This window comes from Prunus avium, chromosome 6, assembly GCF_965620075.1.
Source record: "Prunus avium chromosome 6, drPruAviu1.hap1.1, whole genome shotgun sequence".
Lineage (NCBI taxonomy): Eukaryota > Viridiplantae > Streptophyta > Magnoliopsida > Rosales > Rosaceae > Prunus > Prunus avium.
The window spans coordinates 1,343,485-1,369,570 of NC_142289.1; the positions used below are offsets into that span (position 1 = coordinate 1,343,485).

General features: G+C 44.0%; 2 protein-coding genes across 13 annotated transcripts; one reads left to right on the forward strand and one right to left on the reverse strand.

Moving 5' to 3' along the window:
* Nucleotides 1-1,106: 1,106 nt before the first annotated feature.
* On the reverse strand, nt 1,107-16,050 carry LOC110754262 (uncharacterized). 12 transcript variants are annotated; one of them, XM_088254277.1, is made up of 7 exons: nt 15,868-16,050; nt 15,505-15,566; nt 15,346-15,432; nt 15,148-15,242; nt 2,256-14,905; nt 1,436-1,497; nt 1,107-1,360 (listed from the first exon to the last, which is right to left on the reverse strand). In XM_088254277.1, exon 5 carries the CDS (start codon nt 11,499-11,501, stop codon nt 6,402-6,404), a length of 5,100 nt encoding a protein of 1,699 aa, XP_088110403.1. In that variant the 5' UTR covers nt 11,502-14,905; nt 15,148-15,242; nt 15,346-15,432; nt 15,505-15,566; nt 15,868-16,050; the 3' UTR covers nt 1,107-1,360; nt 1,436-1,497; nt 2,256-6,401. The 12 variants fall into 12 exon arrangements, 9 of the variants coding, with proteins under 9 accessions (XP_088110403.1, XP_088110396.1, XP_088110397.1 ...); XM_088254270.1 differs by lacking the exon at nt 15,505-15,566 and having other exon boundaries at nt 2,256-14,436; nt 14,583-14,905; nt 15,148-15,266; nt 15,868-16,049; XM_088254271.1 differs by lacking the exon at nt 15,505-15,566 and having other exon boundaries at nt 2,256-14,491; nt 14,583-14,905; nt 15,148-15,266; nt 15,868-16,049.
* A 5,603-nt stretch (nt 16,051-21,653) lies between these two features.
* On the forward strand, nt 21,654-25,155 carry GME (GDP-D-mannose 3',5'-epimerase). The gene is made up of 7 exons (XM_021955340.2): nt 21,654-21,866; nt 22,675-23,085; nt 23,237-23,330; nt 23,411-23,540; nt 23,633-23,765; nt 24,349-24,556; nt 24,718-25,155. The coding sequence occupies exons 2-7, from the start codon at nt 22,676-22,678 to the stop codon at nt 24,871-24,873; spliced, it is 1,131 nt and encodes a 376-aa protein (XP_021811032.1). The 5' UTR covers nt 21,654-21,866; nt 22,675; the 3' UTR covers nt 24,874-25,155.
* Nucleotides 25,156-26,086: the final 931 nt, after the last annotated feature.

Here is a 26,086-nt window from a genome sequence, read left to right on the forward strand (position 1 = left end):
GACTCCAAATTCACTATCGAAGTGGTCTCTGAAATATTTTCGGCCCACGAAAGCATTGTGGCTCAAAATAGTTTAAACGTATAAGTAGTTTGGCCCGCTGTAAGGCCTGTTATCACTTTGTTGGAATGACGTTTGGGCCTGTTTAGCCATAATTTAAGTCGAAATTTGGGCCTGTTTGACGTTTTTAGGCTGTGTATGGGCCTGAATTAAAGTAATTGGGCCTACTTATGGGCCTGCTTTCACATCTTGGGCTTTCTTCTGGACCCGTTATCAACTTATTGGGCCTTTTTTGCGCATGTCCTCACGTTGTTGGCCCGACTTTTGGGCCTGTTTACCCTCTATGGGCCTCTCTTGGGCCTGTTTTCCCTCTCTGGGCCTATTTTCGCGCTATTGGCCCAACATTTGGGCCTGTTAAACGTAATTGGGCCGCCTTCCGGTCCAGTTTTAATGTTATTGGGCCGACGTTTGGGCCAGTTAAACGTTATTGGGCCGGCTTATGATCCAGCTTTGCGTTATTGGGCCAACTTCTGAACCTGTTTTCCCTGTATTAGGCCTTCTTTCATATTATTGGGACGCCTTCTGGGCCCATTTTCACGTTATTGGGTCTACGTTTGGGTCTTTTTCAGATTTTTGTGCAACCTTCTGGACATTTTTCGACGTTATGGGTCAGGCCTTCGTGGTTGTTTCCCATTATTCGGCCGACGTTTTGGCCCATTCTCTCGTTACTGTCCCTTTTAACGTTATTTGGCCGAGAATCCCTCTTTATTTTATTGGTCCTACATCTATGCCGTTTCAAATCTGTTGTACCTTGTTAATTTTGTCAATCTAATGGATTGGGCCGCGAAAAGTTTTAGAATCACTTTTTATAGAGCTTGCTTACAACTTTTGGCCCTCCAATTGGGCGTCGTTATAAATTTTTGGTCAATATTACGGGAGCTTCTATAATGAGGGGCTATGTTGCAAAAATTCTATAGTGAAGACCTTATACCTTGGGTGAGTTCCTATCTCTTAACCGTTGGATCGTGAAGAGATAGGACCTTACCTAAAGGCCATATATAAGGCCCTCACTATAGAATTCTTGCATTCTAGCCTCCCTGCAATATTAGTTGTTGGAATAATATGGGGCCCGTCTAAATAGGAACCCCGGATATTTAAGCCCATTGCCTTATTGGTCCAATACGTTGAACCATGACAGACGAAGAAAGAGAAACATTACAGAACATTTTCCCCGGAAAGAATGAAGAAATTTGACTTAAGTTCCACGGACTCAGCTTCTTCATCCTAAAGTTTCATCTGGTAAAGATCAATTGCATTAAGCTGCAGCACTGGCAGGCAGTTACTTCCAGGAAAAAAAAAATTCCTGCAAGACAAAACTCAGTTTTCAAACGTCACAATTGAAAGCAGGCCAAAAATAATAGAGGAACAAGCAATTTACCTGATTCAGTGACAAAACAGTCGATATCCACTAATTAAATTATTTGTCTGGCAGTGCGAATTCTGCAAAAGAAAGAATTGACATCAGTTCATCAATGACTAGTTAAAATTTCGTGAAGAAATGAAACAACATATCACTGTGAATGCCTATACCCCGTAAATTCTCATTCCTTTGCAATTCAAAATCTGTTCTGAATCTTATCATACTGAAAGTTCAATAGTTTAGCTTCATAAATGTGAACTTTGGAAGCTACTCTTCCATTAAAATCACATTTATGAAGTGGAGTAGCTTCCAAAGTGGAGAACTTTACAAGTGGAGTCAGTACTCGTGTTCTGACTCCACTTGTAAAGCAGAAAAAGTCAAAACCATAGTGGTGATATGCGGAAATTTCACAAAAATAAGATAGGCCGTAACAAACTTTAGGCAGTTGAACATTCTAAAGGTTGCAGGGTTAATACGAAATCTTAAAGGAATGGATGGACTTAACTCGCACACCAATTTAAAGTTTCCCGTAGCTTCAAAAAATAAATTGGAGTGTTTTATCATATAAACAAAAAATTGAAGTTTTTGATATCTTCAAAGAATAAAAGCTGATAGGATGTCTTATCATATTAATATTTATGTATACCAACTACGAAATATGACAGGACATCAAACTTGTCATACCAATAAAATAAGCCAATAGGAAGGGAAATTTTTTATTTAGTTAAAACACAAGACATAGCAAACTTTTTGGAAGAATATTTGGGGTGGCAATGACCACCCCAAATGCTACATGTTGGCGCTAAATCTTGAATAGATAGAGATGAGTGCAACTTACAAGTGGGATGGACGATCAAGAGATCGATTGGGTGTTGGATGCCGATTCTTCCTGTCCTTGGATGCTGATCCTGAATAGAAGATAAGCGAAGCTCGTAAAGTCTATGAAACCGGTGTGGAACCAGCCTAAGACCCTCCGATGCTCGAGTAAGATTGTTTTTAAGAGCTCTTGCTGTTGACTATATAGTAGTATAAAAGTCAAGCTGAAAAGTCTTACCCCTGTATTGTAGTGGGAGGGGCATACTTATAGAGGGCATTTAGTATGCTTGTGGTGTTCATTTCCGATGTGGGACTCGTGGGAGGGCCCTGTGAGGTTGACACGAGTCCTTAGATATTTCAGGCGGGTGCTTCGAGGTTGATTCTGCAGAATCGGTAGGGGATACCGATTGTAGGCTGTGTTGGGCCCTGTAATGATCTTTTGCTGCTTTGAGACAATATCATCAGTAGCCTATGCCGATTGTCCGAGGCCTTGGGTGCTTGGGCGAGTTTATGAGATCCACGTGTCGTTGTACGAGTGGAGGGTCAGATATGGTACAAACAGTAGTCCCCCAAGTTGCCGATTGAGAAGCTTCTCGGTTGGGGACTTGAATCTGTCCTCGGCATTCTGACCCGGACACAATGGTCCCATAATTGCCGATGGTGGTATGTAGTCCCCCAAGTGCCCAAGGGAGTGAGCTTGGATAGGAGACGGCATGATGTGCCGGTTGTTGCAAAGGGGCGAGTGAAAACTCATGAATATGCGGCTGCCGTTCGGCACGAGAGGTGAGTGAGAACTCATCAATGTGCGCCTGCCGTTCGGCACGAGAGGTGAGTGAGAACTCATCAATGTGCGCCTGCCGTTCGGCACGAGAGGTGAGTGAGAACTCATCAATGTGCGCCTGCCGTTGGTTAGTGGAGTTGTGCTCGAAGGTGGCTAGATCTGCCACGTTCGGGAAGTTGAAGCGTCTCCGAGGATTGGAAGCGTTGCAACTGACGTTTGGTCTCTCCCATGCATGCGTGACACGTGTCGGCATGGCTGTGAAGAGCCGCGTCGTTTCGTATCCCGATGCGTCGCTTCGCTTCCCGATGCTAAATCGGCCTTATAAATGTGAGGAGAAGACGAGAGTACAAATACTTGGAAATTTTGAGAGCAAAGAGAGCTTGTGAGAGGCGATTTCCGGCAACCGTGCTGAGGCTGAGCAGGCGATTTCCGGCAAGTTTGAACAAGGCGGAGGCGATTTCCGACGAACTTGAGCCACCGTGCAAACAAGGTATGTTGCCGTGTTTTCGTATTCCCATGGATCAAAGTGTTGAATTGCAAGAATTTATGTTTGAACAATGTATGAACAAGCATGAACACGCATGAACACGTATGAACGTAGTGTTTTTAGGAGGTAGAATAGGATTTGGATTCTAGCACAGCCCTTAGTGTACGTTCGTGTGTTGTTTGTAGATGTCAGATACCGAATCCGAGCGTAGGCGTAGTCCGAGGGCATACGAGGATGAGTCGTCCTCGGGGAGTTCTGCCGAAGAGAGTGGGAGTTCTGAATCTGCGAGCTCTTCGAGCTGTGAGATAGTGGAGGGGGCAGGAGGGCGTGCCGAGGCTGGGGGTACTTCAACGAGGGTGCCTGGGGGTGATGAGCCTTCGACCTCGGGTCGTGAGGCCGATGGGGGTGGTGTCTCTGTTGCCGTTCCCGGGGAAGGGGTACTGAGGGTCGTCAGGGGTAGGCAACGGATCCCGATGGCGAAGCCCACGGAACCTGTGTTCGGAGTAGATGACTTAGAGCCGAACACACTGACCGAATCCGAGTTGGCGAAGATTCGGTCGGAGTACAACATTCCGGAATCGGTAGGGATGCGAATTCCGGAGCCCTTAGAGTCGCTAAGTGACAATGACAAGGGGGTGGTCTTCTTCACAGATGTGTTTAAGCATGGCCTTCGGCTGCCGTTAAAGCATTCGGTGCAGAAGATCCTGGCGGCGATCGGTTATGCGCCAGGGCAGTATAACCCAAATTTTTGGATTACGCTGCTCGGGACGATCACGGCGTTCAGCTTGGCCGGTGAGGGGGAGCCAAGCTACGAACAGTTCGCCCAGCTGTACAGTGTGACGAGGGCGAAGAGTGCCGATCATGGAGGGTGGGTTCAGTCCAACTGTCTCTCGGCAGGGCAGCGTGGGCACTTTGTGGTGGGGGTGCCGAGCTCTCAAAAGACGTGGCGCAAGCGTCGAGTGATTGTCTCCGGTGATTGGGAATCGGCACCCGGAGTTATCGTTGAGAGGAGGATTCCTACGTCCTTCCAGACAGTCGGTAGGGTAGAACCTGCCGTTCGGCAGGGTTAATAGTTTTTTTTTTTTTTTTTTTTTTTTTTTTTGGGTACTGACCGTTGGTATTTTGGTTTCAGTGTCCTTGAAACGGCCGGCCGCACCGATCAGAGAGATTGAAGCAATCGAGAGGGTGAGAGCGAAGATTGCCGAAGAAGATCGGTTTTGTAAGGAGCTGCTCTACTTCCGGAATCTGTTCAAGGCAGGCCTGATCGGTAGGGCCGAACACGATCGGAGGGTGAAGGAGGAAGAGGAAGAAGAAAAAAGGCAAAGTAAGAGATGTCGTTCGGCAGGGTCGGTGTTTTTTTTTTCTATGCTGCCGTTTCCTTTCTGACTTCGTGCTTTTCCTGTTTTGCAGTGGCAGGAGGGAGGCCTATGAGCGAGGCGACGAGGAGGCGTCTGGAGGGGCAAGGGGCGCCAAAGACGAAGAAGGTTCAGTCCCCCGGGCCGAAGAAGAGAAAGACGGCAGGGCCAGCGGGAGGGACGTCGGCTGATGAGCAGACGGTGGCTGACCGCCGGAGGGAGAAGAGGGCGGCGGAGGCAGAGGTCGTTCGGGAGGCCCACCTCCAAATGACGGGCAAACGGCAGATCGAGGGTCCCGTCGATGTGACGCCGTTGCCGAAACGGCCAAGGGGCCCGAACGAGGGGACATCGGTGTTGATCCCTGATGATGAGGTGGAGGGAGAGGAGGGACCGGTTAACATCGCGTGTCCTCGGAAGGCTGTGCCGTTCATCAACTGTATGATTGACGGTGCTCAGATGGAGCTGGCTGAGCTGGAGCAACTGTCAACGAAGACGTTGCGTGAACAAACCGGTCGGGCCTTCCGTCTCCAAGCAGCGGTAAGTGTAGGATTTGTAGCTTAAGGATACTTTGATTCGGCATGTATTAATGTGTCCGTTGGTGTGGCAGGCTAATATGGACATGTGGCTCTGCGCGAAGCGAGCTGTGAATGCTGCCGAACGGTACCAAAAGAGATTTGAAGAGGGCCGTTCGAAGATCGCTGATGCCGGAAAGATGCTGCAGGAGGCGGACCAGCGTGCCGAGGAGAATGCGGCGAAAATTGCTGAGCTGGCGTCGAAGCTGGCGGCGACCGAGCTGGACGTGATGGCTGCCCATGAGGCGAAGGCAGCGGTAGAGGTGGCGATGGATGCGGCCGAGCGGTCGCATGCCAGGGAGCTGGTAGAGGAGAAGGCGAAGGCCGTTGCGGACTACCGATCGTCGGAGGAGTTTACACGTTTGGTGGATAGAGAGGTCATGGAGCAATGTGACGACTTTCTCTATCGAGTCAAACGGTATAATGCTGACAAGAAGCTGAACCTGAACTTCCTCCGGGATCCACCACCGCTGCCGGAAGGGGTGACCGAAGAGATGGTGGAGGCCTACAAGGGCGAGGATGCCGAGGCCGAGGAAACCGACGACACCGATTCAAGCAGTGGGGAGGAAGGTCATCCCGGGCCGAGGGCTGCCGTTACGTCTACTGCCGAGCCGTCGACTGATCCTGTGCCTGCGTCAGCTGATGTCGATGTTGTAGCGACCGAAGCCGATCCACCCACCTCGTAGACTTTTTGTTTTTAACATTTTTGAGCATGCCGAACGGCGTATTGTAAAGACAGATGGCCCTTCTGTGGCCCCTTATTTATCAATGTTCAGTTTGTTTCGGGTTAATGTGCCATGTCCCTTAATTCTGTATGTGCGCATGTCGTATGTAGAGTATGTTTGACATAATATTGCTGAATGGTAGTGCCGTATGTATAGAATAGGGAGTTCCAAATTAAACCGATTACAAAAGTTGATGACCGAAGGTGACGACCGAAGGTATGATACAGAGGTGATGACCGAAGGGGCGTTCACTTGTAGTAATATTTGAGATGTTCTATATTCCAAGGGTGGCCGAGGGTTTGGCCATCGGTACCACGCAAACGGTAAGTGCCTGGGCGGCAGATGGTGACAACTTCGTAAGGACCTTCCCAAGATGGACCAAGGGTGCCGTCGTTGGAGTCCTTGGTGGCGAGGGAGATTTTGCGTAGTACCCAGTCCCCTACTTTAAACGATCGGCGTCTGACGCGCGAGTCGTAGTAGCGGGAAGTCCGTTGTTTGTAGGCGGCATTCCGAAGCTGAGCCTGGGAACGATGTTCCTCAATGAGGTCCAGGTTGAGAGTGAGCTGGGCTTCGTTTTGCTCTGGCTCGTAAGATGCCGTTCGGCACGATGGTGCGTTGATCTCGACTGGAACAACGGCTTCGGAACCGAAGGCAAGGGAAAATGGCGTCTCGCCAGTCGACCGTCGATAGGAGGTATTAATGGCCCATAGCGCTTCCGGAAGGAGATCGGGCCAAGCTCCTTTAGCTGTCCCAAGCTTTTTCTTCAGCGTCTTCTTGATGATCTTGTTGATTGCTTCGACTTGGCCGTTCGACTGCGGATGTGCTGGGGAGGCGAAGAACAGGTTGATGCCAAATCGGTGGCATAGGTGCCGGAACTGAGAGGAGTCGAATTGTTTTCCATTGTCGGTGATTATTGCGTTCGGGAGGCCGAATCGACAAATGATATTCTTCCATACGAAATGTTCAACCCTGGCTGCAGTGATTGTTGTCAAAGCTTCGGCTTCGGTCCACTTGGTAAAGTAGTCGACGGCGACGATGGCGAATTTGACCTGTCCCTTGCCCTGGGGCATAGGGCCGATGAGGTCTAAACCCCATTGGGCAAAGGGCCATGGGCTAACAATCGGAGAGAGTGGTTCGGCAGGCAGCTTTGGAACGGAGCCGAAACGCTGGCATTGATCGCACTTCTGGACCAGGGTGGTGGCATCGGCATGAAGAGTCGGCCAGTAGTACCCTTGCCGAATGGTCTTGAAAGCCAATGATCTAGCCCCAGAATGGTCCCCACAGGCCCCCTCGTGAATCTCTCGTAGGACGTAGTTTCCCTGCTGCGGGGTCATGCACCGAAGCAATGGTAAGGAGTGACCACGCCGATAGAGAATCTGATTCAGAAGGAGGTATCGTGCCGATCGGCGGCGGATAGTCGTTGCTTCAGGTTTGGGGCCAGGCAACGTGCCGTTGGCGAGGTAGGCGTGGATAGGATCCATCCAACTTGGATCCTGCCGAACGGCATGTACTTCGAGGTCGGTGGTACTGCGCCGAGTGAGGACCTCGATCGGCACACGGCGCCCTATGTTGTCGTCGATCGCTGATGCAAGGCGTGATAGAGCATCGGCGTGGCTGTTCTCGGATCTGGGGATCTGTTGAACTTGGTACGCAGTGAAGTGGTGCAGCAATCGGCGAGCGTGTGTCAAGTAGGCAACCATCGAAGTGTCCTTGGCTTCAAATTCAGTCAGTATCTGGTTCACGACAAGTTGTGAGTCGCTACAGATCCTGAGTTGCTGAGCGCCCATTTCTTTAGCGAGCCGAAGGCCGGCCAACAGAGCTTCATATTCGGCTTCGTTGTTGGAAGTCCGGAATTGGAATCGGATGGCATATTCGATGGTTGTCTGGTCAGGGGCCTTGAGTACCAAGCCGGCTCCGCTGCCCTGTCGGTTGGACGAACCGTCCACGTAGAGAGTCCAAAGTGGAATTGACGGATTAAAGATTCCTTCGGTCGGGTAGGCGACTGGTACCGTCGAAGATGAATCGGATGCGGCGTCCTTCGAAACTGGCCCCTCGGACGCGGTTAACTCAGAGATGAAATCGGCTACAGCCTGTCCCTTCTCGGCAGGACGAGGGTGGTTGCGGATGTCGAATTCGCCGAGCTCGATGGCCCATTTGACTAGCCGACCGGATGTCTCCGGTCTCTGGAGTATCTGGCGCAGAGGCTGATTGGTGAGGACGGTAACACTGTGAGCCTGAAAGTATGGCCGAAGCTTGCGTGCTGAAAGGACGAGAGCGTAGGCGAGTTTTTCGAGCTCGGGGTACCGAATCTCAGCGTCTTGCAAAGCATGGCTAATGTAGAAAATGGGGAGTTCGATGCCGTTCGGCTTGCGAATGAGCACAGAGCTAAGTGCCGTTGCCGAAACCGAGAGGTAGAGGATGAGTTCTTCGCCGGGGAGAGGAGTGGATAATAGGGGTGCTCTGCTCATGTAGGCCTTAAGATCTTGGAAGGCGCGATCGCATTCGGCAGTCCAGACAATCTGCCGTTTGCTTCCTTTGAGGGCTTTGAAGAATGGAGCGCACCGATCGGTAGCCTTGGAGATGAACCGGGCTAGAGCGGCGACACGCCCAGTCAGACTCTGAATGTCCTTTTGTGTCTTCGGGACCTGCATGTCGAGTAATGCCTTGATTTTTTCAGGGTTGGCCTCGATTCCTCGTTGGCTGATCATGAAGCCGAGAAATTTGCCCGAGGAAACGCCGAAGGCACACTTGCTCGGGTTGAGGCGCATGTTGTACTTTTTTAAGACGCCGAACATGAGCGAAAGGTTGTGGAGATGAGAATCGGCCGTTCTGCTCTTGACCAGCATATCGTCCACATAGACTTCCATCGAGGTGCCAATGAGGTCGGAAAAAATTTTGTTGACCAAGCGCTGGTATGTCGCCCCAGCGTTCTTCAGGCCGAACGGCATGACGTTGTAGCAGTAAAGTCCCTTGTCGGTGATGAATGCCGTGTGTTCGCGATCGGTAGGGCTCATGAATATTTGGTTGTAGCTTGAGTATGCATCCATGAAGCTGAGAAGTTCATGGCCTGCCGTGGCATCCACCATCTGATCGATCCGTGGCAGAGGAAAGCTGTCCTTTGGGCAAGCCTTGTTTAAATCGGTATAGTCTTGACACATTCTCCAGGCGCCGTTTGATTTTTTGACTAAAACCGAATTTGCCAGCCAAATTGGGTAGGTTACTTCCTGGATGAAGCCGATGGTCTTCAGTTTGTCTACTTCGAGCCTCATTGCCTCATACCGTTCGGCATCGTAGGCCCGCCGTTTCTGCCTGATGGATTTGAAAGTGGGGCAGATGCTGAGCTTGTGGCTGATGACACTCGGGGCGATGCCGGGCATATCGTCGTATGACCAGGCGAAGACTTCTGCATTGGTTTGCAGGAAGGTGATAAAATCGGCCCTGAGTGCCGGACTCAAGGTTGTACCGATTCGAACTTGTCTGTCCGGTTGTGCTTCGGAGAGGGTGACTGGTTCTAAATCTTCGGCGGGTTGCGCTTGCGGGGTTACAGTCTTATCTCGGGGGTCATCTGGTTTGTCCGTCCCCCTGCCGTTCGGTACGCCCAAGCTGGTGGCGACCGAGTATGTTTCGCGAAGCGCAGCCCTTGCCGATTCCTTGGTTGCCGAAACGTAACACGTCCGTGCACTCAATTGGTCCCCTCGCACTTGGCCGACGCCAGCGTGTGTGGGGAACTTGAGGAGGAGCATGTGTGGTGACAGCATGGCCTTCATTTTTGTGAGCGCCGTCCTGCCGATGATAGCGTTGTATGCCGTTGGGCAGTCGACCACTAGAAAATGGGTGTAGAGGACCGTTCGTCTGGGGATGGTACCGACAGCGAACGGGAGCTGGACACTGCCGATTGGTTCAACCACGTCGCCAGAGAAGCTCAGGAGAGGGGTGATATCCTTGTTCAGATGCCGAGGGTCCACGACGAGGGCGTTGAAAGCGTCGGCGAATAGCACGTTGACCGAACTGCCGGTGTCGATGAGGATTCGGCCTACGTCGAAATCCGATATATCAGCCCGTATGATCATAGGATCAGAGTGGGGGAAGATGATGCCTCGCTCTTCTTCTTCAGAAAAGGTGATAGGTTCCCAACCGTTGCGTTGAATTTTGTCATTGCGTCCTCCCGCCACGCTGAGGATTTGTGGATGCCGTACGGCACGAACGTAGTTTTTAACGGATCGGTTGCTGGCTTCGGCAATAGGCGCCCCTCCACTGATCATATTGATCTGCCGATTCAATGAGTTATCCGTTGCTGGCTTGGTGTTTAAATACTGATCCAGCTTTCCGTCATTGATGAGGCGTTCAACGATTTTGCGCAGCGCGATGCATGATTCCGTATCATGGCCGTTGTATTGGTGGTACCGGCAGAAGACACCGGTGTCTTTTTCGCTCTGGCGAGGGAGTTTCCGATTGTTCGGCTTCGGTATCATATCCCCTTCGGTCAGGAGAACTTGCTCATAAGTGGTGTTGAGCAAAGTGAAGATTTCGTCTGGCCGATTCTCCTTGTGGTTGCCCTTCTTGTTGTTGTCCTGCCGTTCCCGGAAGTTGTCCTTCCGCTTGTTTCGCTGAGTGGAAAAAGCAGGGACAGGGGGTGCCGTTCGGTAGGGGGCCTGGTTTGCCGATCGGTCGACCGGGAATCGGTCGTAGTTCTGCGTTGGAGGCTGATCGATCAACGCCGTTTTGTTTATTGGGGTCGAAGCCGATCCCTTGGAGTTGAAATGCTCAGCCTTGGCGTGGATAGCCGCCTGTTTCATTAATTCGGAGTAGGTGGTCCAGTTGCTGCTGTGGACCAAATAACGAAACTGAGACGACCGAAGGCCGCTTTTGAAGGCACCGAAGGCCGCCCTGTCGTCAGTTTCCGGACATCTGGAGTACTCATGGCTGAACCTAGCCGCATATTCCCTCAACGGCTCATCGTCTTGCTGCCGAACGGTATATAGATCATCGGCGGAATATAGGCGATCGGTCTGAATCATAAAATGGTTGAGGAAGGTTTGCTTCAACTGATTGAAATTGTCGACCGTGTCTGGCTCCATCCGATAGAACCAATTCAGAGCGGCTCCGGTCAGGGTGGAGGGGAATAGCAAACATTGGCCTTCGTCCGTCAGTCCTTTGCAACCCAGAGCTGATTGGAAGGTATGAATGTGGGTAACGGGATCTTCGACCCCCGAATAAAACGATATGCGGAGTGCTTGGACCTCCTTCTCGTGTCTGAATGTCCGGATTCGATTGGTGAACGGCCCTGGCTGTACCGTTCCCCATGTTGGTGTCCGAGCCTGGTCTTGTTCCTTCTCGATGCGAGTCATCTTCTGTAGGAGGAGACGAATAGTCGGATCGGTAGTGACGCAGCACAAGCAATAAAGGTTTCAAACGAAAACCTTGAGTAACAAGGGAACTGGATTCCACTAGAAAATTAAGAGAAACTCTCTTTGATTAATTGTATTAAAATCTGAAATGTACAAAAACGTTAGACAAACCTGCCTAAATACACAACTCTCAACCCTTGTAACTGCTAGGGGAGTTATTACATTAAAACTGAAAAACAGAATTTATTCCGAAAATTAACTACGAAACTTTGAATGCGGTTTTGGAAGGCCAAACGACCTCAGAATGCCAAAATCCATCATACATCACAGCAAATCTGTGAGTTTGACTCGTGGCGTCGTTCCCTTTCCGAAATGGTATTTTGCGTCCTAATCGGAGCTCGGACGCCAAATCTGCAAATTCCTGCTATGTCCCTTTTCACTTCTTCGCTCCAATTCTTCTTCACTCCAATTCTTCTTCAATCAATTAGAAAATCCCAACGATACGCCTTCCTTCTTTTCCTAGTGTCATAAGTGACCATATTTCGTCCTACATCAGACTCCTTCACTTGTAAAGAACTCGACCTCGAGTTCTCGTTAAAATGAACTTGAGTAGGCATACAACTTGATGTGTAGATAAACTCTTCAATTTGTAGAATTAGGACTTGCTCATATTTGGATGGAATAATCATATAATTAATTCCATAAACAAGATTAGAATAGGCTAGTTGAGAATCAAACTCCTTGTATGAATTATTTTCTTCTCCAAATACAGATTCATCCATGCCTTTAATTTCAGAGGAATCCAATTGTTGTTCTTCATCTTTTGAAATATATGTTTCAACAACAGGAGTTTCAATAAGCTCAATATCTTGTTTTTCTTGAATCTCTTCTTTCATCTTATGGATGATTGGATCTTCAATTAATATAGCATCCATCACAGTTTCTTCCTTTTCGAGAACTTCCTCCATCTTTTCTAGACCCACCATGATATTGGGTTGAACAATCTTGTAACCATTCCTTAATAAATATATATTATATTCAAAAGGAAAGAATTTTTTCACAAGAAGTCTCTTCATCCAATGCCAAGAACTAATAGGATTTTTACCTTGTTGCTTCCTAGATTTTCGCAACTGATCCCACCAAAAAGCAACATCGTCTTCTAAACTGGATGCAACAATTTCCACCATCTTCTCCTCTGGGATCGCTATTGAATCAAATATTTCCTCTATGTCTGCAACCCATTGAAGAAAGCCTTCGATGCAGTCGCTCCCCATGAAGTATGGAACAACTGCAACATCAAATTCTCTAAGAGTGATTGGTTCCCCGTCTCCACGGGTCCTATCTTCTTCGTCTGGACGAGCCATTGGAGGCACCTCGAGTCAGGCAAAACCTACTCTGATAAGACAAGCCAATAATACCGAGACGGGAGAGACCCGCTCTGATACCACTTGACGCAGCACAAGCAATAAAGGTTTCAAACGAAAACCTTGAGTAACAAGGGAACTGGATTCCACCAGAAAATTAAGAGAAACTCTCTTTGATTAATTGTATTAAAATCTGAAATGTACAAAAACGTTAGACAAACCTGCCTAAATACACAACTCTCAACCCTTGTAACTGCTAGGGGAGTTATTACATTAAAACTGAAAAACAGAATTTATTCCGAAAATTAACTACGAAACTTTGAATGCGGTTTTGGAAGGCCAAACGACCTCAGAATGCCAAAATCCATCATACATCACAGCAAAGCTGTGAGTTTGACTCGTGGCGTCGTTCCCTTTCCGAAATGGTATTTTGCGTCCTAATCGGAGCTCGGACGCCAAATCTGCAAATTCCTGCTATGTCCCTTTTCACTTCTTCGCTCCAATTCTTCTTCACTCCAATTCTTCTTCAATCAATTAGAAAATCCCAACGATACGCCTTCCTTCTTTTCCTAGTGTCATAAGTGACCATATTTCGTCCTACATCAGGTAGATGGAAGATCGTCACCAAAGGGTTCGATCGCTCGGTTCCCTGTGCGTTGGTCAGTATTGTGACCTCGCCTTCCTTGGTCTGCCGTTCGGCTGGGGCTTCTCTCGTAATTTCCTTTTCGCCGATCGTTGTCTTGGTTTGATCGGTGGCTGTGGCGTCGTGCAGAGGGCCCTGCCGATGAGATTGTGGTTCCTGGGGATGTTGGAACATAATCTGATTCGTCCGTCTCTTCCAGGCCGATCGCGCCGTACCTCTGGCGTAAGGGGGATTTTGGTCCAAGTACCTCCAGGCGTGGATCGTCTAGCTTCGCCCGGACCTGGATGGGCGATGACTGCCGTTCCCTGCGCCGATCGTTGATCCTCTCGCGGCAATCAGAATAAACGCGATATTCGGGATGGCGTTCCTTCGGAGTGGGCACGAACAGTCTTCGGGAGACAGTTGGTCCGTTCGCGGCCTGCTGCTTCCCTCTATCCTGGAAAGCGGGCTTTCGTACGCTTTTAAACGATTTCTCCTGCCGAAGCTGTGTGGCTGGTTCCCGATCGTTCTGCAACTGGGCGGAGAGTGTTTGTTGTTGATGCAGTTGCCTCTGGGTGTCATCCAGTTTGGAGGCGAGAACATTGTTGTGCTCCTGCATTCTTGCCATATCCTGCTGTAGGGTCTCCATCCGAGCCTCCAGGGTGGTCGGTCGAGCAGGTGTCTGAAGCAAGGGAGTTGGATTCGGCTCGCCAACGAGGCCGAGGATGGGGCCATCGGTAGGGAGGGCCGAAGATGGATTCATTTTTTGGTCTCAGAGTTCTTTGTTTTGAGATATGGGTTGATCGATAAGCGATTCCCACAGACGGCGCCAATCTGTTGGCGCTAAATCTTGAATAGATAGAGATGAGTGCAACTTACAAGTGGGATGGACGATCAAGAGATCGATTGGGTGTTGGATGCCGATTCTTCCTGTCCTTGGATGCTGATCCTGAATAGAAGATAAGCGAAGCTCGTAAAGTCTATGGAACCGGTGTGGAACCAGCCTAAGACCCTCCGATGCTCGAGTAAGATTGTTTTTAAGAGCTCTTGCTGTTGACTATATAGTAGTATAAAAGTCAAGCTGAAAAGTCTTACCCCTGTATTGTAGTGGGAGGGGCATACTTATAGAGGGCATTTAGTATGCTTGTGGTGTTCATTTCCGATGTGGGACTCGTGGGAGGGCCCTGTGAGGTTGACACGAGTCCTTAGATATTTCAGGCGGGTGCTTCGAGGTTGATTCTGCAGAATCGGTAGGGGATACCGATTGTAGGCTGTGTTGGGCCCTGTAATGATCTTTTGCTGCTTTGAGACAATATCATCAGTAGCCTATGCCGATTGTCCGAGGCCTTGGGTGCTTGGGCGAGTTTATGAGATCCACGTGTCGTTGTACGAGTGAAGGGTCAGATATGGTACAAACACTACAATTGGTGAATCAGAATACAAAGGAAATTCTCAATAGACAATGAAAATTATGGGAGGTCCATAACAGCAGTTACTATGGGATATAATATCATACATAGATTTACTGTACTAAATATTATTAATGCTCAACCATTGACACCAGAACTGAATATGGTAGTCTCGGCACATTTTGAGTATCAAAACCAGCATATATATTCCCATTCAATAAATATATTGACTATGTTTGATAGAGACCAACCTTTAATAATTACAAAAGGTGTAAATGTGCAAATCGGTCATCGTGATCTGTAAAGCTAGTGGTGAGGTTGCCTCCCATGTTGTTCCCATGGTCACCTGACATGATGAAAAAGTGATTACCTGAAATAGATGGGAGGAGAGGGAGGGATAAGCCAAATGTTTATACATCAAACCATGTTATAAAAATATGTAAACTAACCCTATGGTAAATACGTGGGAACCACCGCAAGTCCATCACACCAAAATGAGCAAAATGAGCAAGGGCACAACCAAAAAGACCAGATGTCTGCAACAAACGAAATTATTTTCACTTTGTCTATGGGCCACGGTTTATAAACAACATTGAAAAAAGCCACACCTGATACATGCAAAGCCCCTCTATCATTTACATCGCAGAACACTAAACATCATAGAAAAACACTAAAATCACAGAAGAACATTAGCTGGCCGTAACATCGCAATCGCAAAAGAACACTAGCTAACCCTAACATAGAATTGCAAAAGAACGCTAGCTAACCCTAACACTGCAATCGCAAATGAACGCTAATTAACCCTACCATTGCAACCGCAAAAGAAAGCTATCTGACCCTAGCAGTCGCAAAACAACGCTAATATCGCAATGGAAAAGGAGCGCTTGCTAACCTTAACATCGCAATATAAAATTAGGTGACACTAAGATAGCAAAAGAACACCGGCTCTAACATCGGAGAAGAACACTAACCCTCAAATCAAGGTTCTGGCCTCCTTGGATCGCATTCGCATGTTGCTGGTAACGAATCCGAAGCACCTCGTCTGACGGTCCTCGATGATCTTCGATTCGGTGATCTTTCAGCGGAGGAGGAAAAGGTTCCAGGCGAAGGATAAAAATGAAAAATCTAGAGCGAGCGAATAATAGTCTTTTTTAATGGCGGTGATAAATTGTTTTTTTTTTAAATAATAATTATATTATATTTATATAAAATAAAAAAAAGTTTTACTACTAATTGTACGGAATATCTTTTCGACCAACAAAATTGTGTAATTGTTTGTTTGAAATATGAGAATCTGGTATATTGACAAAATCTTTTTTCATTTATATATTTTGGTATATTTGGCTGGTCCAGTGCTATCAATTGTACACTTTTATGGTACTTTTTTTTTTAATAAATAAAGTATCTCTTCCAACCAAAAAAAATAATCAAACTAGTCGCAGTAGATTTTGCGATTGTATTCATAGATGTTTAGATTGAGAGCTTCTACAATGAGGAGTTTAGAGTGAGGAGCTTATTTGAGGGGTTCAATCCCACCATCAGACCATTTAAGATGTTTAAGTCCGTTGATTTCCTCACATTTGTTGATGGTAGAATTGAACCCCTCAAATAAGCTCATCACTCTAAACTCCTCGTTATAGTCTTTTTGATTCATAGATTGCCCACTAAACCCATAATTGTATAGGTCTCAACCAATGGCTATGCATAATGAGAGGCCCATTTTTCAATATATATTTTTTCTCTCTCTTGCCCTCACAAAGTGTTAGCACGAGACAACTAAACCTAAGTGGAAACTATTCAACAAATTAGGATTTGAATTTATCAAATTAATCAAATGTAAAATAAGGTGGAGGAAATATAATTCTCATACAATATTATTTTCTAGTGTTTGAAACAATAGCAAAGTATGAAATGTGGGGAAAATAAATTTCGTGTTCAGAATACAATTTCAAACATTCGAGTTTGAGTTTAACCCACACATATACAAACCCTGTCGGATTTACCAACAATTGACAAGCATGCATTACACATGCTTTAAGCCAATAGAAAGTGATACTTTGAAGAAATACAGAATGAATGAACACAAAGATGAAATACCTTTATTACCCTTTTTAGCATTAAATTAGTTTTGGATCTCGTTTAGAATCTATAGAATGCAGAGAACATTAAAATTCAACAAAACCACTCCCTGAGGTTTGAAGCCTCAAGCCCCTCTCCTCCTTCAAACCCACATCTCTCCTCTGTTCTCTCCCTTCTTCCCTCTCGCTGCCTTCAAAGTAAACCAAACAGTCTCAGAGCCATGGACCAACACAAGACCGACGACAATCTCCGTTACGTCGGTGGCCTCACACGTGTTCTCGCCGCCAATGCCTCCATTTCTTTTGCAGGTTTGTTCCATCTGCTTCAATTCGTTATTTTCCTTTTGATTTTTGCTTAATTTACTTGAATTTTGACTTGATTTCAGTTTCTTCGTTGAATTTGGTGCTAATTTCCATTTTTTCGATATGAACAGGGCAAATGGTTAAGCTCGCGGAGTTCTGTGGCTACTCTGTAGATTTGAGGTGTCAATTGTCGGACGAAGGCTTTCAAAACGCCGACGCCGGTGGTGATTGCGAGAAGAACAAAGATGAAGACGATTTCTCTTTCACCTGCACCAATCTCGACGGATCGCCAATTTCCACCGACGATATATTCCAAAATGGCCAGATCCGTCCAGTGTTCCCGATTTTCAACCATGCCGACTACGACGATACTTCCAGAGCCAGAGGGGTTGCCGCTTCGTCTTCCTCTCTGCGGTCGCCTTTGAAGAGCTGGATACGCCGACCTCGGCAACGTCGTTTTACAACTCAAGAGGTGAACTCGGGTCCTGATCCATGAGATCAACTAGCTTCTGAGTTTGATCATCAACACCTATTACAACAAGAAGGAGATCTTTCTCCATGAGCTCATCAGTAACGCATCTGATGTACGTATTTTCACAGTTGATTCTTATGATGATTTCTCATTTCAGTATTTTTCTAGTGTTTATTGTATGAATCGTTGTGTTTTCTGTTTGTGTTTGGCTTATGAACGTTTTAAATTCAACGACTTAGTTTGTATGGTGATTTCATGTTTGATTAATTAAGTTGCTGATTAGGTTTTCGTTTTTAATTTTTGCAGTGTTGGAGTTTAAATTTGACATGCAGATACAATTCTTCTTGATTTTATCTGTTTATTTTTGTTATTGCTGATTTGGAGGTAAGCTATTGGATTTTCTGATTTCGTTCTAATTTGTACTTAGATATTCGTTTGAGTTTTAAATTGTGATTTTAATTTCTTTTTGTTTATAATTTGGATTGATTTCAGATTCTGTTTGGTTGTGGATTTGTTGTCTGAGCTGTGGTTAGAAATTTGTGATATTTGATTTGGTTTTCATATTAATTGAGGCATGCTTTTTCAGTTGAATCTGAGTATATTCGTGTTTTTTCTGTTTATCACTGTAAAGTTCCAGTATAGGGTAATAACACTGCTTGTTTGCAATGAAATCCTATTTCTAATGCATGTCTACCACTGTAAAGTTCCAGCATAGGATAATAACACTGCTTGTTTGCTATGAAATCCTATTTCTAATGCACATCTACAACTGTAAAGTTCCAGTCTAGGGTAATAACACTGCTTGTTTGCTATGAAATCATATTTGTAATGCACGTCTTGTAGGAATTTCAAAACATTTTTCCAAAGTTCATTTGAATATTAAACATGCATTTAATCAAATTAATCGCAGCGGAAGTCTAAGGTGGTTGTTTAAATTCAAAAACAAAACTTCTTCCAAGTATCTTAAGCCATGAACATTGATATGTTTTTCATAAATGAAAATTCAAGAGAAAGGATAAGATCTAATTACCCTTGAAGCAATTATATGAACCAATTTGTGTTTAGTCTTCTCTTGATGATTTCCTCTTTGTTGATCTCCTCTTTGATCTTTGCTCCTTAATCTTTCTCCTCCATGTGAGCCACAAAAGTATATGGCCTCTAAGTCTCCACACCAATGGAACCTTGAGATGAGAAGAAGTATCTTGAGAATACTTGGATGCTAGTGCAAGATTCTCAAGATTGGTTTCAATCTAAACCACTTTGAAAAATGAAAGTATTTCACTCTTGAAAACTCTCCTTTTTCTCTCTTTGATCTCCCAAAACCTATTTGGTTGATGTTGGATTGTGTTTTTGTGTTAATGAGCTTATGGAAACAATTCCCATACACATTCACTTAACCATTTTCGGCCAAATCCCATTGGGCTTCCAAAATTGGGCCTTATGACACTTAAACCATAATATTTAGGTGTCTTAAGCCCTTAGGCTTGATACCCAACCATTTGGGCTTCCCTCTAACTATTATCGAGGCCCAAATACGTTTTTACACGTAGTAAATCATCCACATCAAATCAATCAAATTGATTTCCTCATTCTCATTTGTATTACTCAAAGTTAACCATTTAAGGTGTGCGATCCATTAGGTTCTAATTAGCAAGGCAGTGGGAAAATATTAGAACTCTTTCTAACCAACTGGAATTAAAACCCCTTTTTAATTCTTCCTTTATTTGGATCGATCACAATCAATCCTAGGACTTCCACAAGCCAAGAGTGACATCTAGCAATATATCAAGGCTACCCAAGCTAACCAGAATAGATGAAGAACCTATTCAGTTGGAATTGCAATGCAATACGATCCTTCTCTTATACAATGTTTCAAATCATATTATTAGGGTACGGATTGTTTATGTCAAACCCCTAATATGATTTATAACCTCATGTGATTCAAAAGAACATGATTAAGAACAACTTTCTAAATCAAGCTCAAAATACTTTGGCCAAAGATTTACTGAATCACATCTTGAAACATTCTCCTTCTTTATTGAAAGTAGAGATTCCTTATTGTACATTCACATGCCCCTATGATGAATTAAGAGATCCCAACAACACTTAAGACAAATCTTTTACGGCTTGCCTTTAAGAGCTATCAAAGATCAATAACGCATCACAGGACAACCATGATGCCTCAGGTCTAAGGACTAATTTGCATTATTGCAACTATGAGTTCTCATTTGACATATAGATAAATACTCCATATGAGAACTACGGTTGATCGCGTTCAGTGTACTCATTCACTAATGAGCACCCACATACTTGTATTAGTGTCAACTACACAAATGGTTTGAGACTAACCATCCTCCCAATTGAGCATACATAATATGTGCTAATCTTGACGGTTTATCAATGCCCATTTGATAACCTATGATTAGGAACATTTTGGGATGCTACAGTTAGAGATTAAAGGTCTCCCGAATCTAATCTTCTTTAGATTACTTTATCTCTTATTTAGCATACCCGGGGCATTTGTTTCTTTACACGATGTAAAAGATAACAAATAAGTTTGCCCTTTATATATCATATACGAAATGTATTCTAAGGAGATTACATCAAATGTATTGGCTCTTAGGGCACATTTCTAACACGTCTACCACTGTAAAGTTCCAGTATAGTAATAACAGTGCTTGTTTGCTATGAAATCCTATTTCTAATGCACGTCTACCAGTGTTATTACCACATACTGGAACTATACAGTGGTAGACATGCATTACAAATAGGATTTCAGAGGAAACAAGCAGTATTAATACCCTATACTGGAACTTTACAGTGGTAGACATGCATCAGAAATAGGATTTCAGAGGAAACAAGCAGTGTTATTACCCTATATTGGAACTTTACAGCCATTAATCAGAATGATAGTAAACTAGCGACTAAAATACTGATAGTAAGCAGTCAGTGCAATAGTGAAATCCAATATAGTTTCAAGATTTTGTCCTTGATTCGAATCTAAAATACTGTTATTACCCTAGACTGGAACTCTATAGCAATTAATCAAAATTACAGTATAGGTTTGGTTTGTAAATGTCTTACCTTTGAAGCGTTTTCTTGTTGAAATTGTTCTCTGAAATTTTGTCTTGGTTTTGTAGGTGGAGGTCAGTGTGTGGTGTTTGTTTGAAAGTAGATCAAGCTTGGTGGTGGTTATGAAGTTTCGGTTTCGAGAGATAAAGAAGACGCTTTGTTGAAGACGGTGACTGAAGGGATGTTTGGCAGAGATGGTTAATTGAAGTCGCGGGCTGGAAGTTACGGTTTTGTTTTCCATTTTTTTGAACGAAATTACTGTTTTCGAGATGGTAAAATCTTTGGGCTTTTTTATAAATTTGGGTTGGGGTTGTTTTGGGTGCTTTTTGAGTTTTTTTTTCTGTTGGGCTTGATAGTGGCAGTGCTTGTAATTTATTGGAACTTCAACACTAATTTGTTATTTAATAAATGGGTTTTGGGTGTGTTTATAAAGTGTTTTTTATATGGAGTTTTTTTATAATTTCAGCTCCCATTTTGGGTATATTAGTGAAGCTCCCAACTATTATATCAACCAGTAACTCATAGTTGAAAAAAAAATTTGTTACCAAATAAGACATTTTGGATGGGTAAAATCAAAAGCTTCTAACATAAAGGAGCTTCCAAGCAATTTCTCTTGGGCCCAAAAAAACAGGCCTTTTCACTTGAAGTCCTCTTTCTGGGAATTTTCTGCTCATTTGGACAAGTGCTGGGGCCCGTCGACTCACAGCCGTACTTGCTTGGATCCGTATATACAAGAGTCCACGATGAACAATTTTAATTTAACCCCTAGTGAGTGAGTGACTGAGAGATGAGAAAACTGTGATACAAGAACTTCCCATTACGCGGTCTCTGTGATTCTCTCTCTCAATTATTTACGGTGATAAAAACCTTTGAAATAAATGAGTGGCCTTGTTTCCTTTGCTCTGTCCCAAGGTGCTATATATAGCAGAGCGTTACAGGCTCAGAGCCCATACCCATTCATCCATCTCCTCTGAACCCACTTTGCCTCTCATTCTCTTCTTCTTAGCTTCTCAAGTTTCAAAGGACCAAACTTTGCTCTTTTAAGGTAAAAATCTCAACTGGGTTTTCCCGGAATCTCTCACCTACTCTCTTCTCCGTGCTCTTTCATGTTCGTTCCAGTTTTCATTTCCTCATACTTATATTCAGGGTTTAATTTGTAACATTTGATGGGTTTGTTTTGAATTACTTGTATAACGGCTGTTGTGAATGTGCTTGATTGATATAGCAGGGTTTTATCGGGTTGTGTGCTAAAATTTCGTTCCGTTTTTTACACTGAGATGGGTGCTTGATTTTAGCACTCTTGAAGATTTATTTGTTTTTCTTTGTAACTTTGTTATATCTTCCATTGGGTGTATGTAGTTTAAATTTTTGTGATAAATTATAATTTCATGTTTGTTATACTTTCTTACATGTTAATTTAGATGTTTTGGTGGTAATTTCCTCCTGCCTATTAAAAGAGCTTTACGTACTGTGTTAAATTACTTTACTCTTTTTCCAGTTTTTCTATACTTCTCTTTCAGGGGTAATTTTTTTCATCATTTTTAAAGTTCTGTGCAATATCTAGTCAGTGGATGTGGGTTTTAATTTGATGATTTTGAGTGTGACATAAATGCAAGCGCTGTGATTAAGTAGCAGTTCTGTCGGTTAGTGATCCTAATTTGTACTTTTGGGTTTTGTTGTTTTCCTGGAGGATGTATGTTACTTGAGTTGGGTTCCTTTTCCTTTAATCATTGTTAGTTTAGTAGTGATAACTTTTTTGAGCTTTGTATAGCAAAGCTAGTAAACTGATCCGTAATTGATTGTAAATTGTAATACCAAAGTCTTCATTTTTTCCATTGAATCTAATCTTGCAGAATGGGGAGTACTGGTGGACATGACTACGGTGCATACACCTATGAGAACCTCGAGAGGGAACCTTATTGGCCTTCAGAAAAGCTTCGAATTTCCATTACTGGGGCAGGTGGCTTTATCGCCTCACACATTGCTCGGAGATTGAAGAATGAGGGCCATTACATTATTGCTTCTGATTGGAAGAAGAACGAGCACATGACTGAGGACATGTTCTGTCATGAATTCCATCTCGTTGACCTTAGGGTCATGGATAATTGCTTGAAGGTTACCAAGAATGTTGACCATGTGTTCAACCTCGCTGCCGATATGGGTGGGATGGGCTTCATCCAGTCCAACCATTCTGTCATTTTTTACAATAATACTATGATTAGCTTCAACATGGTGGAAGCTGGTAGAATCAATGGAGTTAAGAGGTTTGATGTCCTCAACTTTGTACATTTTATCCTTGGTTGAAAATTTTAGTACCATTTGGCTGAGATGTATGAATTGGTAATGTTTAAGTTGATAATTGAGACACTGCCTTAAAATGCTGTGAAGATATACTCAAATCATATGTTCATGCAGGTTTTTCTATGCTTCTAGTGCTTGCATTTACCCTGAGTTTAAGCAGCTGGAAACCAATGTGAGCTTGAAGGAGTCTGATGCATGGCCTGCAGAGGTATGCTTCTTAATGCTTATGATTTTGGACTCTAGTTTGAACTTATTTAATGAATTTTGTCTTTTCACCTTTATTTGTAGCCTCAAGATGCCTATGGCTTAGAGAAGCTCGCAACCGAGGAGTTGTGCAAGCACTACACAAAAGACTTTGGAATTGAGTGTCGTATTGGAAGGTTCCATAACATTTATGGTCCTTTTGGAACCTGGAAAGGTGACCTCTTAATTGCAGTGATAACTGACATGTATGCATAATTTTCTTGATTTGTAGCCTAATTTTGTTGCTTCCTCCTATATTTTGTATAGGTGGGAGGGAGAAGGCTCCTGCTGCTTTTTGCAGAAAGACTCTCACTTCCACTGATAAGTTTGAGATGTGGGGAGATGGACTTCAGACTCGATCCTTCACCTTCATTGATGAATGTGTAGAAGGTGTACTTCGGTAAGCATTTTTTGTTTTGGAAAGAAAAAAAAAACTCAAAACTTTTACTAGCTGAAACTCACAATGTTTGCGTTTTGAAGCTGCAAAATACTTGGTCTTCATGGATCTGTTTTTTAGATCAGTTGTTTCTGTTTTGACAAGGTTTTCCTGAGTCTAGTTTAGTTGATTATGTTAGAATCAGCAAAATTAAACCTTTACGGGGTTACTTGAATGTGAATCTTTGCACTAACATTTAAATTATTGTTGAAGTTCTGTGGATTAGGAGGGCGTTTCCCACTCCAGTACCTGTATGAGAATGGGAGATATGAACAAACAAATATCTTACATGTTTGAAAAACATTTGTTATTGAAGGGAAAGGAATTAATCTACTTAATGAAGAAAGAAAAAACTTGTGTGTAATTTGTTTGGTTCATCTCTGGGAAAACGTACAATACCCTATACTAGATTATGGCTCTGATACAGCAACTTTTATTGAATATAAACTGTGTTTTACATTTTGCTTGAAATTCCCCTTAAAGTGTCCATATTATTCATGACTAGGCATATTTCACGCATTTTTTAAATTATCACTATTGTTTTTAGGTTGACAAAGTCAGACTTCCGTGAGCCAGTGAATATTGGAAGTGACGAGATGGTCAGCATGAATGAGATGGCGGAGATAGTTCTTAGCTTTGAGGACAAGAAACTGCCTATCCAGCACATTCCTGGGCCAGAGGGTGTTCGTGGTCGTAACTCAGACAACACACTGATTAAAGAGAAACTTGGCTGGGCTCCCACCATGAGGTTGAAGGTAAATATAGAATGAGATTATGTGACATCTGATGTATCCATTCTGCAGTTTCTGAACACACCAAGTTTCGTTTAAAGTTGGGGGTGATTTGAACTATGCCTTAGCTTGTGTTGATATTGCTCCCTGTTTCTAATTTGAATTCACATTCTTTTCGCTTATAGGATGGGCTGAGAATTACATACTTCTGGATAAAGGAACAGATTGAGAAAGAAAAGGCACAAGGTACTGACCTGTCGATTTATGGGTCATCTAAGGTGGTGGGAACCCAAGCCCCAGTTCAACTTGGTTCGCTTCGTGCTGCTGATGGCAAAGAATGAAGTGTTTGAAGACAGAGAGGTCTGGTAAAGCCAGTATTTAGTAGATCTGGTTATGGTATTGTGGCGCATAGTAATGTATCTATGTGCATGGACAATAAGCAGGGAAGCTTTAATTCCCCCTTGTATATCTAGCCTGTTAGAGTAATTTGCTGCCTCAGAATATTCCCTTTAAGTTATATTTTGTTTCCCCATCTGAAGCATTGCTCAGTATTATGTCTTATTTCCTTTACAAGATTGAATTTTGGTTCAATGCCATGACCTTGTTGAGATTGGTCGCTTTTAGACGTGGTATCTGCAATCTGCATGTCTGAATTATGATGGCAAAGGGGTTGCCTGAATATTATTGGACAACTCAAATGTTTATGCTGTTTTGTGTTTGCAAAATATGATGTGGTATTTCTACTGAGGTGGGAAGATAATTTCCCCGCTTTTGAGTCCAGCTCTCTCTTGTGGTCCTTGTAAGGTGACCACATAAGCTGTCATAATCTTACCTCACCTTTTTTCAGAACTTTAAAATCCAAACGCCTATCACACACAACCATCAATTTTCTCAACTGCCATTTCTGACCGTAATTCGCAATCCCTTTCCTTGCAATGGATATTCTCTAAGGATATTATTCATTGACCAATTTTCTTTTTATACAACTAAAATTATTTCAAGTTAATTTAGGGCCCCTTTGATAACCATTTCAATTTTAGTTTTTAGTTTTCACTTTTTATGGTAGAGTATAGAGGAAAATGAGAATGAAAATGGGAGTGAGGATGAGATTGAGAGAGAGGATGGGAGGGAAGAGTAACAAAAGTGAAAATAAAAAACAATTTCAAATAGATTTTAGTTTTTAGTTTTTGTTTTCACTTTTGTTACCCCTTCCTCCCTCCTCCCATCTCATCTTCCCTCTCAATCTCATCTTTTCTCTCATTCTCCCTCTTTTTTCTCTATACTTTAACACAAAAAATGAAAAATGAAAACTAAAAACTAAAATTGAAATGATTATCAAATGAGCTTTTAAGTTCTTTGTGCAAGGGATTGGACACAATGTCTTGATTAACTGGCCTTTGATCCTTTGAAGTTATAAAGGAAAAGAATGTATATATATTCAATCGTGTCAATTTGGCAACTTGTAGATCACTGATAATTGATGAGATTTAAGGAAGGGACAGTGGATCCCGTGGCTAAAAATGGAAGACAGCAACGTGGCTGAAGTTTTAGTGT